Source organism: Haplochromis burtoni, unplaced genomic scaffold, assembly GCF_018398535.1.
Source record: "Haplochromis burtoni strain Fernald_Lab_line unplaced genomic scaffold, NCSU_Asbu1 Contig_579, whole genome shotgun sequence".
NCBI lineage: Eukaryota > Metazoa > Chordata > Actinopteri > Cichliformes > Cichlidae > Haplochromis > Haplochromis burtoni.
Window position 1 is genome coordinate 303,724 of NW_024582940.1, and position 17,193 is coordinate 320,916.

The following is a 17,193-nucleotide window of genomic DNA, read 5'->3' on the forward strand; positions in this document are numbered from 1 at the left end:
AGTTGTAACATGTCAGTGTTTTTTTTTAAATAAAGTAAATATGGAAAAACAAATATCATATATAAGTTAAAGCATTTAATTTTGGTAAGAGGCTTAAAGCCTCTCTTAAATGTAATGTATTTTGTTTTCATAGCTCAGTCACATTAAAGAGTGTTGTAGTGCCACCCAGTGGTCTTACCTGTACTTACACCCTGTGCCAACTTCCTTTGTGCAGCTTACTGTGTGTTCATCAAGAGATATTTTTTATATTTTCAGCTGATGTTTTAGTATTAAAAACATAATAGTTGCAAAAAAGAACAGAATTATCTCCTAACCTTATTTTACTAAACAAGCAAACAAACAATGATGACAAAAGCCACAAGAGCTACAGTTCTCAAAACAAAAACAGGTATCCATTAAAGTGATATACACATTAATATATCAACAATTATGATAGCCAGTTTAATAATTTATATGACTCTGCACTGTGAGTATTTGTGCTTCTGCATATTAGATTTTAAAGCTTTTATACTGTGAGACCATTTAGAGCCAACCTGACTTCTACTTTTTACTTTAGAATTTAAATTGTAGTTTAATACAAAACCCACAGCAAAATACAACCCCACGTGTTACACGAACATGTGGCTGTAGCTGGTCAAATTCAAACATAACCAGCGGATGTAGCAATTCTAACCTTCAAAATAAAATAGAAGAATACGTTAAGATAAGAAAGAATAAGTTAAGAAAGACCACTTTCTTAACTTATTTAAACCTAACTATACAGTACAAATAAGGATACAATTCATACCATATCCATTTTATGACGGCATTCTTAATGGAACTATTATTACAGCAATGGAACAATAAAATAGCATTTTATAAAATGCTATCCCAAAACTAGGTTATCAAATGGGATAAAATGGGGAACGTTTGAATTCCTTAAACCTAAATCGCTAAGAGCCCCCACAAGACTTATTCAATACCCCTGCTTTTAGTATTTACCTTTGAGAAGTTTGCACTAATTTACGTCCGTATGACTTCTCATTGTGTTCCAGTTCGTCGCAATGCTTTTAAACTGAAGGTACGTAACGGATACAGTGTCGCTCATTTCACTGAAGTTAGCTTGCGTGGTTCTCCGGGAGACTTTTTGCAACGTGGTTCTGGAGCTCCACAAGTAATCAGGTAGTAATATCATTAAACTACTCGGTCCACTTTTTATAATATTTGTGTCGAATTTGCTGTGGGAAGTTTTCGTTCTTCATACTGGTTTTTGACTGTAGTACCTCTGTGGGAGTTAAACGGGGCTAACGAATAGCACGTTAGCTATGTTTAGCTTCTGCATGTAAACAGTACACGTGTTTACATAAACAATACACCTATTTACGTGTGCAAACGTGTGTTTGGCTTGGTGTGGCCTGGAGGTTACTTTTGACCGTTGGTCACCTTTGTACTCATGAAACTGACCAGAAACTGACCTGGTGTCATGGTTAGCGCTGTTGACTTTGAATCCAGCGATCCGAGTTCACGTCTCCTGAGACCTCGGCCTCCATAATGCCGTTGTACACGTGCAATGACAATGAAGGGCTGTGTTATATAAGTGGACGTAGTTTTGCAGATAGTTGTTGTTATTATTATGGGTTTTTTTTTTTTATAATTATCTGGGCAAACTAGTCACCTCATAGTGTGTCCGACTAGTTTTGCATTTGGCTAGGGTGTCAGTACTGGTAGCAGCAGGCAATACTTGGAACCTACACAGGTTTCACAGTCCAAATCCTCCATCATGGAACATCAATATGTGTCTTTGCTGTGTCCCCCGGTAACGTCTCAAGAGCATGGAGGAAACTCCAGGAGACAGAGCTAGACAGGGCCGTAGAAGGTCCCTAACTAGTATCTGCTCCTTTGAGGAATGACGAATAATATGAGCACTGCCAGAGCAGTGACCTCCAGCAGGCCACTGGTGTGAATGTCTCTGACCAGATTGTCAGAAACCAGCCTCAAGAGGGTGGCCTCAGGGCCTGACATCCTCAAGTGGGTCCTGTGCTCAGTGTTTAGCACTGTGGAGCCCAGTTGGCATTTGCCATAGAATACAAAAAAAATAATTTGCAGGTCCACTACTGGCACCCTGTGCTTTACCCCCAGCACACGTGACAGACATGAAAGGCTTTGGAGTAGTGATGTGCGATACCACTGATTTCCTTTCCGATCCGATACCAAGTAATATTCAGGGTGGTATCGACGATACTGATCCGATACCGATACTTTGTACAAAAACGTATTTTATTTATTGTATCTCAAATTATAGCGTCATAATGATTACATGACATCAGATTACTTGTTCTTATCACTTAATAATGCAGAGTTCGTCATATAGAAATAAAAAACTGAAGTTGTGCACTATTTGAACACTTTGCCTGCCTGCAGCACTAAAGGACTCTGTGAGAGACGTCTGTCTCGCCCTAGCAGCACCTGTCCCTCTCCTCCTCTTCAGTTCGTCTCAACATACGCGCCTCGTATTCTGTGATATGATTTACTTTGAGGTGTTTGACAAGGTTAGTGATGTTGCCACAGCCATACATGCCAACCCTCCCGATTTTTCCGGGAGAACCCCGGAGCCACCATTCTCCCGAATTTCCACCTGGACAACAAAATTAAAAAACCATATCGCAGAATTCCAGTTTCCAACAATGGCGGCAGCTACTTAGTTTTAATATTACTCTTATTTCTCTTTCTGGGTCGCAAAAAAAAAACTTTTAACATATTTTCAGGTGAGAATGTAGCTGTGTAAACTTCAAATATCTGAGCCGACCGACACATCGTCTTCAAACCCCCGCGGTCTTTCACTACTCGGGTTAAACATGATATATAAGTCACTTTGATAACTTAAAAATGTTATTGTTTGACTTTTTCAGTGTTTTATTTGTTCGTGAGTAAATCGGTTTGGCTGAGATTAAAGTTATTAGATTAGATTAAATTAAATGTAACTTTATTAATCCCTTGGGCGGGTTCTTCTGGGGTTTTCACACAGCTGAATAAACGTCAAACAGAAAAAGTGTGAGACGGTCGAGAGTTTACGCCAGCGCCCGGGTTATATTTTAAATAGCAAGGAGCAGACGGCAGAGTTTCACTCCACCGAGGGAGCTCGTGCCGTACTACCCGGCTTTCTTTAGACCGCGAAGGCCGGGTCCTCAGGTGGACGCAGCCTCTGAATTTGGACACCCCCGCTGTTTCCGGGCCAGCAAATAATAACGGTGACATTTAACGTATTTTATCCGATAAATAAACCCTGTAAAATGTATTTATCACACCTGATTGAATAGTTTTCTTATCAGATAGAGAAATAAAATGAGTCGCAAAATGTAGAGGCAAAATTTCCCCACCTGGGCTGTCTTGCGCCTCCGTCTGTTTCAACGTGTGACCCCGCCCCTCCCTCGGACAGTCGGGGATGAGTGCGCTAACATACCTGTAGGTCGCTGTTTTAATGAGTGTTTGATGGAAAACAACAATGGTGGAGTTTGCGCTCTCCAGTCGCATGATAGGTGAGTCCTAGTAAATAATTTTCCAGTACGTGTACTGTCAATAGAAAATTGTACTTAGTAGTCAGTATAATCTTTTAATAATATAAGTCTGCAAATGATAGAATACGGCATGATGACCTTTTTATGATTCAGACTGTTGTTATAGTTAACTGTGACCCGTTATGCAGGGAAGGAGCAGTACCTGCTAGATAAGAGCTTAACGAGCAGTTTCACTTCGTGCCAGGTAGAGAAGCATCTCCTGGCACACACACACACACACATCCACATTCCAATGTAATAAACGAATGCACCTACTGTTGTATATAAATAAAGACCAGGGCAGTGGCAGAGCGCGAGTCCCGGAGCCCTCACTCTTGTGCGAGTGCTCTGTGACTAGGGCTGCCACAAACGATTATTTTGATAGTCGACTAGTCACCGATTATTTATGCGATTAGTCGACTAATCAGATCATCATCCACTGGATGTAAAACTACAGCTTATTGCACCAGCAGCATCTGCTCTTATATAACTATCATTGGCTTACAGCTTTAAGCTTTTAAGGTGCTAACTAAAAATAAAGACAAGATGATAGTTTATTCAATTTTAATGAAATTTGCAGATTGTTTCGGTAAAGTTTAATAAACTCCTTGCTATCTAAAATATAACAGGACACCGGAGTATATTCTCCAGCATCTCACACTTCTGATAATCAGCTGTCTGCTTGACGTTTATTCAGCTGTGTAAAAACTATAACTTTAATCTCAGCCAAACCGATTTACTCAGGAACAAATAAAATACTGAAAAAAAAAAAAAGCCAAACAACATTTTTAATTTATCTAAGTGACTCATATATATTTAACCTGAGTCGCGAAAGACGGCGGTGGGTTTGAAAACAATTTGCCGGGAGTCCGGTGTTCTCACGGCGCTAGTGACCTAGCCCCCGGCTAGCTATCGAGCTAGTGGGTAACAGACATCTCCGAAAACGTCGGAGCGCTTTTGAAAATATGTGGTGTCCTGATAAACTGAGCCGATATTTGAGGTTTACACAGCTACATTCTCGCCTGAAAATATGTTAAAGGTTTATTTTGTGACCCAGAAAGAATAATAAGAGTAATATTAAAACTAACTAGCTGCTGCCATTGTTCGAAACTGAGCTGGGCTGTGCTATGAATTCTGGGACACAGCTGCTTCTTCTTCTTCTTCTTCTTCGGGGTTTAACGGCAGCTGGCATCCTTGTACATGCAGTGCTGCCATCTTCTGTTTCAGTCCGTTATTACACTCTTAAATCCTGCTACTTATTCCTGCGTCTTTTGGGATCTTACAAAGCTTCAAACGACGCGTCGACTATTAAATTAGTCGTCGACGATTTTGATAGTCGACGTAATCGTGACTAGTCGACAAATCGTGGCAGCCCTATCTGTGACTGCCCTTGCATGCAATTAAAACTGTGTCTCCACTCTCTGACTCTCAGCTGAAGAAGTGGTTAAGAATATATCTTTTGACATGTACATTACACATGCTATTTTTAAAAAATTATGATTATTATTTTGCTAGCTATCAAACTCGCTGGAGAAATGTTTGAAATGCACTGAGTGTGATGCAGTATGGCAGCGCTATTATGGAATATGCTGTGAACTTAGCTAACATTACTTAGCAGTGATATGAGTTACTTTGCTCAAGTGAAAGCTTTAAACATTAGCCTGATACATCACTAGCTAACTTAAGGCTTTCTGATTAACCCTCTGGGGTGGACGGACCCAGAGTCTCCATTTCAACTTGGGTCGAACGTGCAGACTTCAAACTATATGCCAGTGTTTAAATTGTGTTGATAGGCCAGGTAAAACCGATTTTTTTTTGTTTTTAATAAAACATTTACTCCGGGAAGAAACTGTAAAAACTGCGTTTTCTAAGGAGAGTGCAAGCAAACACGCTTTGCTTGTGAGTGAAAGACAACAGTCATTGGTGAAAAAAGATATGGCAACATGTGGCATTTGGTTGTTTGAGGGGAGGGAGGGAGAGAGGGAGAGGGAGGGAGAGAGAGAGAGAGAGAGAGAGAGAGAGAGGCAAAGGCAGATTACAGTGTAAACATGCCTGTGGTTTGGCAAGATAAACAGTTTTTAAAGGTGAAATATAGAGGCCAAATGAAAGTAGTCAAAAACGGCCAATTGTATCCTGGACCCCAGCTTTTTGGAGTATTTGAAATAACAATAAAAACATTGTTCCATATGGTCACAAAGAATAGCCACTTGTTTCTGTGCTACCAAAGTTCCCCGGCTTTCATTCAAAATGTGTTTATCTTCAGCACCTGCACATTAAACTACTTAAAACTCATAAATGTCTTCAAGCTCACACTGAGGCCTGTGGGGCATAATCAGCCACTGAGACAGTACACACATTTTATATGTGTATTTGTATATGAATATTTCATACTTTAAGGCTGCTTGTTTATTTAAGGGAGATACAAAATACATTGGAATTGTACATAATAATATCACAGATGATAATTTAAATAGATTTTAAGTAGATGCTTGTGCATTCTTAAAGTCGTATATGTTGAATTGAACTGTTATCTGTTCAAAGCCTCTCAGTCAGTGCTGTTCTCCATGCCTGTCTGACTGTACATGATGTTATTAGCACAAACACTTTAAAGGTGATCATTTAGGACTTCAACAATAATACAGACAGCAATGTAGTTAGCAATAGAACAGTTTTATTGGGAATTAACTTAAAAAACAAACAAACATCTGTCTCCTTTTTTTTTGTCACTTAGGAAAGAAGCATCAATTTCTGATGAGAAGACTTTTTTTATTGCTTTTTTTTGGGGGGGGGTTCAACAGGAGAAGAATATCCCTAACAAGTTGATTTGTTCACATTGTCACATCTTAATTTTTAAGTGAAATGTGCATTTTGAGTTTATACACTATGTATATAAGGCAACTGTTTCCTTTTGCAGTATTTTTGTGTGGTGCGTTTTTCTATTTCTTAACAAAAGGTGAACAAAGGTGTTTAAGTTCACCTAGGATGATTTGTTTTAATTTTCACATGGTCTTACTGAGGTGATGCGAATTGACAAATGCATTCTTTTTTTGGGGGGGGGGGGTGGCATGTGCTGGAAAAGCTAGCTTGAAAAGGGACCTTGTAGGTGCCTAAAAAGTGCTTGAATTTGACCCTGAAAAAGGCGTATGAACCCTGGTATTAACAAAATATTTCTATATCAGTAAAGTTTTAGTAGCCAGTTATTATCCTAACCCCCAATTCGTTATTATCAGGTTGTATTTAAAACTTCCTGAAAAAATTTCAGCTGATCCAAAATGCTGCAGCGTACTGGCAGGGATTAGAAAGAGAGAGCATACTGACTCCTCCTAATTATATCCCTGTTAAATCCAAAGTCAAATGTAAAATCCTGCTCCTCGCGTACATTGTCTTGAATGATCAGTCCCTGTCTTATTTTAAAGACCCTATAGTACCTTATCACCCCAATAGATAGTGATTTATCAAGTGTCTTGAGGCAGCAGTTGTTGTAGTTTGGGGCTGTATAAATAAAATGACATTTAAAGTAACAGATTTTGAAACACATTTCAAGATAATGTTACAGATGGATGAGAACCTAACAGAGGGAAATGGACCGGCAGAAGCTGTAAAAGACGAGGATATGGAGGTTACAGTAACATCTCAACTAGAAGATGTCCTGGTGACCTCTGACAATGCTGGGATGGTGTCAAACACACAAACACCTTCAGAAGAAGAAAGGGCAGATGCACAGAGGCACTCAATAGCAGCAACCGTGTCTTTAGACACGCATAAGAGCAACGAGGATTCTGAGGACTCGGACAGGTATGAAAACGCACAGCTGTCAGCGTGGTAAAACAAAGACGGGTGTCGCTAATACTCTTTTTCCTGTCCTCAGTGACAGCTCATCATCTTCATCCTTCTCTTCTCCCTCTGCACCTGCGGCTGAGGAAGAAGTTGATGAAGGTTTCAGCCAACCAGCACCCATCAAAACGCGAGATGAGATTCTGCTCGAGGTCAGTCTGTAATCGTATGTATGTGTGTTCTTGTTAAAACAGCGGTCCCTCTTTTACCGCGGGAGTTACGTTCTAAAAATAACCCACAATAGGTGAAATCTGCGAAGTAGCCAACTTTATTTTTCACAATTATTATAGATGTTTTAAGGCTGTAAAACCCCACACTACACACTTTATACACTTCTCTCAGACAGGCATGAAATTTTTCACACTTCGCTCTCAAAGTTCAAACCTTCGTAGAAAAATAAGTTCAGTGTTATAGAATGAAACCAAAGGAACCGGCAGATGACGACGTTTCATCGACATTCGTGTGTTTGTTGGGGATAAAACTTAAAAAACGTACAGTACAGCACTTCAGAGTCACACTGCTAGCGACCAAAGATTTATGTAAATTTGGCAAGCTGCACACATTCTGTACTGTACAAGGAGACATGGCATGAGATTGATTGACAATGGTCTACAGCCAATCAGGATGCAGAACAAAATGTGCTGTTTTTAAAAAAAAAAAAAAAAAAGCATGCAAAATTGCACCAAAAAAAGTCTGCGAAAGGTGAACAGCATTATAGCGAGGGACCACTGTAGTCTAATATTAATTGTAACACTGAAGGGACGGTAATGGTTTGTGTTAGGGCTGGGCAATGTGAAGAAAATCTAATAATAATAACTTTGGCTATATACCAATATACCATATAGTGCCTACTGATTCAAATTAACCATTCAACATGTTTTTTTTTTTTGTTTGTTTTTTTGTTTTTTAATGATATGGTTGAAAATAACATTTGTTTCTGGAGGTTATTTAAATATAGATAAATCAAAAGACTTAACCTTTAAGTTTCAAAATGTACCTCAACAAAGTAAGAATTAAAGACAGCTAAGAGGGTACATTCGTTTGTACTTCACAGTGCAAATGGATAATGACCCAAAACACATCGCAACAGCAGCTCAGGTCTGTTTTTCAGTGGCAGGACAGAGCATGTTTTTCAGTTATTAAATGCAAAACTGAATCCAGAGAGACCCTCAAACGACAGAAACTGAACATAGGTCAAGTCGAGGCAGTCAAGGGGCAAAACACAGCATTGGGTCATGCCCATGGGTTCTAGACTGACAAAGCACTTAAAAAGATTTTACTTGTTTGGATAAAATCCCTGCATTTATGATCAGTAATTACAATAAGAGGTAAATCTTTCATCATTTGCCTCACACAGTATACTTATCATGGGGAACTAGAGCTACATTAACCTCCCAAGCAGAGATGGCCTGTGTTATTGAAAATCTCAGAGGGAGCAACAGGATAATGAGTGACTCGTTACTAAGTCTGATACCAACATTTTGGCAGAAATGCTTAATAAGAATTAAATGAATAAAAATTACTCATGGGAAGTAATAAAATGTCTAGATTTTATATGTGATTGTTCCTGTAATGATGTCATGTGATGTGAAGTAAAAATACCAACAGCATTAATGCCACATTGAGCATTGTTAGTTATTACATTTCAACCAACAAGAACCACTATTAGCGTCTTATTGTCCACACTTTGCCACCATGTGTTTTGTTTTTGGGGTTTTTTTTGGGGGGGGGGTGTTTTGAATTCTGAACGCCGTTCAGCCTTATGTCTAAATGTCATGTTGTTTGTGTGCAGGAACTTCCGGCAGTGGAGGAAGTATGTATTACCTTACCAGAAGAAGCAGAATTGCAGCCACTGGGCACCGTGTCGAATATTATACAGCAGCTTGGTAAATATAGGCACAGATTGTTTTAAGGCTACATTAGTGTCTACCAGAGGAAGAGCAGGAACAGTTTTGGCTTGTGTTTCAACTTTGTCTTTTACCACTGCTTCTGTCACTGCAGTTATTATCCAGTCCCTGAAAGACACGCCCCCTCTTAATGATGGCAGCATTATCTTCAAGTCTGATCGGGAGGCTGCGGCCAAGGTAAGGATGCCAACAGAAGCTTCTCTTTTGTAGAATGCAATAAGTTGCCTGTGTGGTTTTAAGGCCTTTACACACTGGACGAGTAAAATGCGTGCAAACGTTTTGTGCATTTAAAAATATTTTTCAGACTCAACTATTCTTAATGCAGCCGTTCATACCAAACACATAATTACACATGAAAAATTTGCAGCATTTATTTTTACATCAGGTTTAATTTTTACGGCGCTTCAGGTGCATATAAACACATATGACCACTCACAACTTTTTCCAGTGCTGATGCAATCAAAGTGTTCAGTATGATGGAACATTTGATTGTTGTGTCGCAGAACGGCTCATAATCTGCTCTCGGCCTCCTCGGGTATGGTCCCGTCTCTGCTAACGAGCTCAAACTGCCTCACTGACATCCTGAAATACGTACAAAAGAGGCCGTGATACAGCTTCAACTCCTTGATCAAACCGTGAAATTATCCCTGCTTGAAAATGGGTTGAACCCAGAAACCTTTTTTTTTTTTTTTTTTTTTTTTTTTTAAATTTTGTAGAATTAATTTTCTGCAAAAGCTCAGTGTGTACGTACACTGCCAGTTAAAACTTTTAGTACACCCCAATTTTTTCTTTCTTTCTTTTTTTTAAAATTTTTTTTTATTTTTTTAATTGAAAATTTGCAGATGATGTTAGCTTCATCAGGTGGTGACCCAGTTTGCATTGGAGCAGTTTGTGGTCAAGTATGAAGCAGCGGGAGTTGGAATTAGCACCTTCAAGTTTGAGACCATGGCTCTCAGCCGGAAAAGGGTGGAATGCCTATTGCCCCAAGTGGAGGAGTTGATACATTACAGGTTGCATGTAGAAAACCTCAATTTTTCTTTTTTCTTTTTTCTTTTTTTTTTTTAAATTGAAAATTATCCAGTTTAATGTCTCATTGCACTCTGAAATGAAAGCATAGTACAAATAAGAAGAAATCATGGAATCAATTCATAGACCAAAATGTATTCTAAACTTTTGACTCATCAAAGTAGTCCCCTTGGGCAGATAGAACAGCTGAACACACCCGTGGCTTTCTTTCTACAATAGGAATCAAATATTCTTCAGAAAGTTGTTCCCATATCTGTTGCAGAAGTTCCCATAAATGTGGACCTTGTAGGTTTCTTTGCTTTCACTCTTCCGTCCAGTTCATCCCAAACCAGCTCGATGGGTTTAAGTCTGGAGACTGTGCTGCCACTCCATGTTTTCAAGCTTACCATCTTGTTCTTTTTTTCCTGAGGTAGTTCTGGTATAGCTTGGACTAGGGCTGTTCGATATAACGATATATATCGGATGACGATATAAAAATGTCTATCGTTTCATTTTACGCTATCGTTTGTTTCGAGGTGTCGCAAAATAAACTGTTTACAGCAATATATTTTCTCATCGTTTTGATGGTCACTGTAGTGGCTGTATTAATTTCTTAAACTTCTCTTTCTCTTATATTTAATATAACCACACTACAGACGGACAAGCGTTTGTTTTTATGCGTTGTCGTTAGCAACAACGACGGTAAAACCATCGCGTGTCCGCTTGTTTATTTTCCACATAAACCTTTCACAATAAAGCTCAAGATCCTGTTGAGACTTTTCAAAATAAACTGAATCACGTGAAAGAGTATGCAGAGAGTTTATGGATGAGAAGCAAAAAAACAGCCGTCAGGTGCTAAAAAATAAACCTTAGACTCAAACGTTAGATCAGGCTTTTCCCCGCAGCACGCCGTGTAATAAATACTCACAAAGAAAACGGCGCCGTTACAACTTATGTCTAAAAATGTATTGTTTCATGCATCGGTTAAAACACTCGACTCCAGCTACAGGACGCCCAGCTGGAAACACTTCACACAAGTTGAGCTGCCCGAGATTCAAACAATTTACAGAAAATTTTAAATTTTTGTGATTTATATCGTTATCGGGACGATAGATGTCTTATATTGGGATATGAGATTTTGGTCATATCGCACAGCCCTAGCTTGGACTTATGTTTTGAGTGATTATCTTGCTGTAGGATGAACCCCTGACCAACTAGACACATACCAGAGGGTACTGCATGATGCTGCAGAATGCTGTGGTAGCTGTTTTAGTTCCGGGTACCTCAATCTGGTCACCGAACCTGGATCCAGCAAAACAACCCCAGACCATCACACTTCCTCCTGCATGTCTGACAGTCGATGCCACACACTGTGGAACCATCCTTTCACCGACTCGACGGCGTACAAAGATCCTGCATGATGAACCGAAGATTTCAAATTTTGATTCATCAGTCCATAATACCTTCCTCCAGTCTTCAGTAGTCCAGTGATGGTGTGCCATGGCCCAGACAAGCCTCTTTGTCTTATTCTGATGCCTTCGCAATGGCTTTCTTGCTTCAACTCATCCTCCCTGCAGCTTGAAGTCTTGTCTTCACAGTTGAAACTGAGACTTGCTTACTACGACAGTTTCTCTGTAGGACAAACCAACATTGATAAGTGACATGATGGTGTGTCTCTCTTCCATTGTTAATTGTCTTTTTCTCACAATTTGTGTAACAACACACTACTTTCTGCAGTACAATACAGTTCAACTGATGCTCAGGAGGGTATGGTACCACAGTGTGTTCCAGAACTGCTTTTATGCAGACAGAAGGGGTTGGAAGTAATCCAGAAAAATAGGAATAGCTGTAGAAGCTTGATCAACCTCCATTGCTACAGAACAACAAAATTGTTAACTGATTTTGTGTTTCCTAAAAAAGGCCTCTTTGTATAATCTGAAATGTACTTAATGTTTCAGTTTTGTAAAGGCCTTTACACCCAATGATATGACAGTGTTGCACTGTTTCTTTGTTTCAGGTGTTTGAGGTATTTGGCCCGGTGTCCAGCCCAATGTATGTTTTACGTTTTAATTCTGTGGATCAGATTATCAGTAAAGGGCTGAAAGAGGGTACTACCCTTTATTATGCACCAGCCATCAAGGAGTACACGGGATACATCCTCACACAGCAGCTAAGACTGTAAGTACACCATTAGCACCATAAGTATTGGTCTCAGTACACTACTGATGTGGTTCTGTTGGTTCATAATCATGTCTTCTAATATGCACTGGAGAGTATGAAACTGCTGGTATGAGAGTCGGCACCTGCAATATGGTTCTTGCCCTCTGTGTTTGACAAGAGAGGCTGTTGCTCACCTACAGTGTCTCGCTTTGTGAACCAAAATGGTCACAATATCAGCAGATGAGGTGATGAATGATATAAATAAGTCATCAGGAGATGTAGCTCTGACGTTCATGAGCTCATCTCTGGTCTGAGAAGTTCTGGTTGTATGGCAGTTTATCAGAGTGCACTGAAACACAGAGCTGGCTGTCTCCGGCACCATCACGAAGGTCCAACTCTGCAATACAGTCACATTTGGATTCCTTTGCTTCCAATCCATTTCAGTGGTGTACAGGGGCATATAGATATTTAGTTTTCTGTGTTGACTGTGTGTAAGCTACTTTTGATTCAGTGAATGGAATCTATTAGGCTAAGCTCATGTCTGTGTGTTTGTTTGTTATGTTCAAATGAAAATATTTGTGTGCAGATTACAGGGATCAGATGCATCCTGGAAAAATGACCAAGAACCGCCAGAAGAGGTATGTATCCAACAACGTCCATTGTTCATTGAGTCATATTCACACAGATGTTTTGGGTTTGCTGAGTGGATACTAGTGCTACTTGCTGCCCAACTCTTTGTGGACTTCTTTTTAAATTTGTTTCATCACTTTATTCTTGGCTTTGGTTGTTATACTCCATCATTGCATACCACAGTTTTGTTGAGGAGTGTGATCCCTCTATAGTTGGAGCTCACCCTACAGCCCCCCTTCTTAAAGATGGGAACCACCACCCCGGTCTGCCAGTCCAGAAATACTGCCCCTTATCTTCTCGCAGCATTGTAGAGGTTTGTCAACAAAGACAGCCCCACAACATCAAGAGCCTTCAGAAACTTCATCCACCCCAGGGGCCCTGCCACCAAGGAGTTGTTTAACTACCCTGGTGTTGTCCCCCTCATCCCCAGAGTTGCTTCCTCTATGGAAGACGTGTCAGTGGGATTAAGGAAGTATTCCCTCCACCGGCTGACAATATCCTCAGTCGCCCACACTATACACTGTGCATGTAGAGCACTTTTCCCCTCCCGAGTTGCTCCCACACTCGAGTTTTTGGTTCAGCCACTGCCCGAGCTGCTTTCCACTTGGTCTGTCCATACCCGTCGGCTGCCTCCGAAGTCCCACAGGCTTACCAATCCCGATAGGACTCCTCTTTCAGGATTCCTTCTTTATGACTTCTGTCTCAGATTTTTATAATTAATATATTTTTCCTCTCTCTCCGCCTATTAGGCTCTAGACTATAGTGATGATGAGAAAGAGCAGGAAGCAAAGAGGAAACTGAAAAATGCCAAAAAGAAGGACACTAGCCACACAGGTACTCCCATAAAAACACATCTCCAGTTCTTCTATGTGATGTATAGCATGGATAATGACATCCGCTGAAATTAGAATACTGTAGAACAGGGGTCGGCAACCTGCGGCTCCGGAGCCGCATGCATCTCTTTAGTCCTTATAGTGCAGCTCCGCGTGGTTTGGGAAAATAAATTATAAGTATTTAGCTGAAATGTATTTTATTTATGTTAGTTATTTTTTTTTAACTTGTAGTTCTAAATTGGAAGATCGTTGTGACATTGTAATATAAAAATAAAATTATATTTTATTTTTTCATCGCTCAAAATAAACGTCACACTCGCGGAAGCCGGTGTACCCGCCAAAACGCCGCGCATTTATCGAGACTTTCAAGATCTTCGGATCCACATTGTCAGCAGCTGTTCTCCACCGTGAACTATGTTAAAAACAAACACTGCTCACGCCTCACAGATGGCAGCTTACAGTCCTGCGTAAAGATGAAAGTACAGCCCCATTGTAAACATATCACGGCAGACCCGACGATGTTTGCATGAACACGCTTTTCAGCATCTCTTTATTGATCACTTTTCACACACTGTTGCTGTAGCATACAGCCAGCTGTAGCTTTTCAGCTCACAGCCCGACATATACCAACAACAGCATAGATGGCACAGACGTTAAGGTGGCGAGGCGTGATTGCGGGTGCCGCTCAGGTGCGTCCGCCTCCCCTGCAGCGGTGCTGCAGACCACACCCGGCCACACACATTAACCAGGTAAAATACATATTTAGGCAAAATACATTTTTTTGCAGCATAGTGCTATTTTTTTTAAATTATATTTTTAAAAGTCAGGTCAAGGCTCCAAAAGCCCAAAGGCGATATAACAGTTTTTGTTTGCTACTTGGATCATTTTAGTTCAGCGTCTTTCCTTTTGTTATATTTCTTTAAGAGTTCAAAATGTATTAATTACATAAATAAAATGTAATTTTCTCTGTAGCAGTTCATGGATTTCATAAGCAACACGCCTTAGTTGTTCACACAAAGCATAAAAGTAAAAAGCAATATATACAGTATTATCTTAATTTTAGATGTCAAAAAGTATTTGTGGCTCCCAGTGTTTTCTTTTGCGTGGAAACCTGTTCCAAATGGCTCTTTGGGTCTTAAAGGTTGCAGACCCCTGCTGTAGAAGCACAAGTTTATATGCAGGTTTCAGGTTTTGAAGATTAAAGTGTTACAAATAGAAGGTGATACCATCCATCTTTAAATACCATTTCTTGTTTTCCCCCTCTTTTCTAGACAATCGTACTCAGAACCCTTCGCAGCGGCAACATAAGCATGATGGAAGGGGCTTCCCACCAAGACATACAAGGCCTTCTTTCCACCACCAGCACTCATTTAGACAGACAGAGCCACCACCAGGACACACAAATTTCCCCCCTATGTTCATCCCTACTCCCTGTCCTTATCCTCCACCTCCTCACCATTTTCCTCCCTCTAACTTCCCTCTCTACCCCCCTCCTCCTCCTCCCCCTCCTCCTCCTCCTCCTCCAACTTTCTTCAATCCTGCTTTCTCCACTCCTTTCTGGCTGCCAAACTCTGCCCCCTTTTCTGACTTTCCCCGCCCTCCCCCTCCTCCTCCACCTCCTCCACCTCAGTGACAACTTGCAAAAACTATCAGCAGTGTCTTGTCTCTGATTGTAAAATAAAGCATACTTACTATAGGTAATAGAGTTGTGTACTTTGCCACTTTTATATCTGTTATTTGTGACACAACCACATGCATTGTGTTCACCATCCTGTAAGATAATGAAAGATCACATTACATGAAAATGATATTTTTATATTCTAAAAAAAAAATCTGCCATTAATTTTCAAGCAGGGGCCAAAAAGCAAACTGGTGTACTCTGAAACGCAGCATGTTTTCATCATCAGCAACTTTCTTTAGTCTTTCCATGTTGTTAGACAGATGGTGGACTAAACTGGAACTTGACTGACTATCAGCAGCTCGTTTTAGTGTCAAAGAGCTGCGTAAAGCTGCATGTACACTGAAATTGCTCAGATTAAGCACTTTATTTCAGGACATTTTTTTAAAAGCTTGTATTTTTAATGCAAACCTCATTTTACTTGAAATGAAAAATGAACATTTTATTATTAGAGTGCGATCAGCTCAGTGTGATGATGATTATTAATAAACATTGCAAAAATACTGTCGAATTGTGCTTTGGTCGTTTTATTTTCCAGCCTGTTGTTGACTATATAAAGACACTGATACTGCTGTTATAGTGCTTCCACGCATACTACATTTAACTACAGTGGATGTATAACTTTATAGTATTTCGAACCTTTGTTTGGGGAAGTTTTGTTGAAGTAGACCTGAAAATTTAATTCAATGCCCCAGCTTTAGTGGATGTGTGAGAAGACATTAACATGACTTAAATTATGATGTGTGCACTATTCTTGGTACACGCATTATATGAAGCCACAGGAAAAATTGCATATGTTTTTAGATTCTGAACAAAAACGAACTAAACACAAACCTCTGCAGAAAAAGAGAAAAGTAACTTCACATATCTAGGTCTATAGGTTTTTTTTATTGTTCCTTATGTGTACTCTGTTCCATCAAACCCCACCTAAAGCAATTTTGTCAGTTAGTGGAAAACCTAAGCCAGTATAGTAGGAATAAGCCAGTGCAAGTGGCAGTAGCCGTTTTCGAGACTCTTTCATTTCTGGGGAGCTGGCAAGCCATCTTTATATACACTTTACCGTTCAGACTGAAACACAGGTTAAACCTCACTACTGTCTGTTTTTGTTCTAGATACAAGATGTAATCATAACCTTTAGGGACTACACCCATTCATCAAAAAAATTCTAAGTTGTTCTACTGTGTTATGTTGCCATTGTGCCTTAATAAACCTGGTTCATTAAAGCATGTTGTTGGATTGAGCAGAGTGAGCGCCTATGCTGTCCGCTTCACTCCATGGCCTGTCCGTCTGCCTGTGGTGAAATGTGCTGTGCTCGTTGAGGAGGCTGGAAGTCTCAACACTGAAGTTTACCAGAATCCCCCACACACAGACCAGTACCTATCAGCTGAAATTAGAATACTGTAGAACAGGGGTCGGCAACCTCTGATCAGAAGATTGGAGGTTTGAATCCAGTGAACGGCTACCCTGTGGTACTCGTGAGCACTTGTGGTACTTGGATGAACCTTGGATACCTCGGATGAAAAATCAACATCAATTCAATGTCGTCTTGCTATCTGAGTACACACTACTCCTGGGGTGCTGGATTGGTGGCTGCCCACTGTTTCACTGGGTTA

At 40.1% G+C, this 17,193-nt stretch overlaps 1 protein-coding gene across 1 annotated transcript; it reads left to right on the forward strand.

Annotated features, from left to right (window-relative positions):
• The first annotated feature begins 900 nt into the window (after nucleotides 1-900).
• LOC102295567 (H/ACA ribonucleoprotein complex non-core subunit NAF1) lies at nucleotides 901-15,603 on the forward strand. Its single transcript, XM_014329610.2, has 9 exons — nucleotides 901-1,161; nucleotides 7,078-7,328; nucleotides 7,402-7,519; nucleotides 9,160-9,253; nucleotides 9,369-9,451; nucleotides 12,297-12,457; nucleotides 13,026-13,077; nucleotides 13,819-13,903; nucleotides 15,174-15,603. The coding sequence occupies exons 2-9, from the start codon at nucleotides 7,081-7,083 to the stop codon at nucleotides 15,533-15,535; spliced, it is 1,203 nt and encodes a 400-aa protein (XP_014185096.1). The 5' UTR covers nucleotides 901-1,161; nucleotides 7,078-7,080; the 3' UTR covers nucleotides 15,536-15,603.
• The last annotated feature ends 1,590 nt before the right edge of the window (nucleotides 15,604-17,193 follow it).

Bases quoted from the DNA above. Each gene is read 5' to 3' on its own strand.
- LOC102295567 (XM_014329610.2), top strand. From the start codon at position 7,081: ATGTTACAGATGGATGAGAACCTAACAGAGGGAAATGGACCGGCAGAA. The intron at 7,329-7,401 runs GTATGAAAACGC...TCCTGTCCTCAG, and splicing joins GATTCTGAGGACTCGGACAG to TGACAGCTCATCATCTTCAT. The intron at 13,904-15,173 runs GTACTCCCATAA...CCTCTTTTCTAG, and splicing joins GAAGGACACTAGCCACACAG to ACAATCGTACTCAGAACCCT.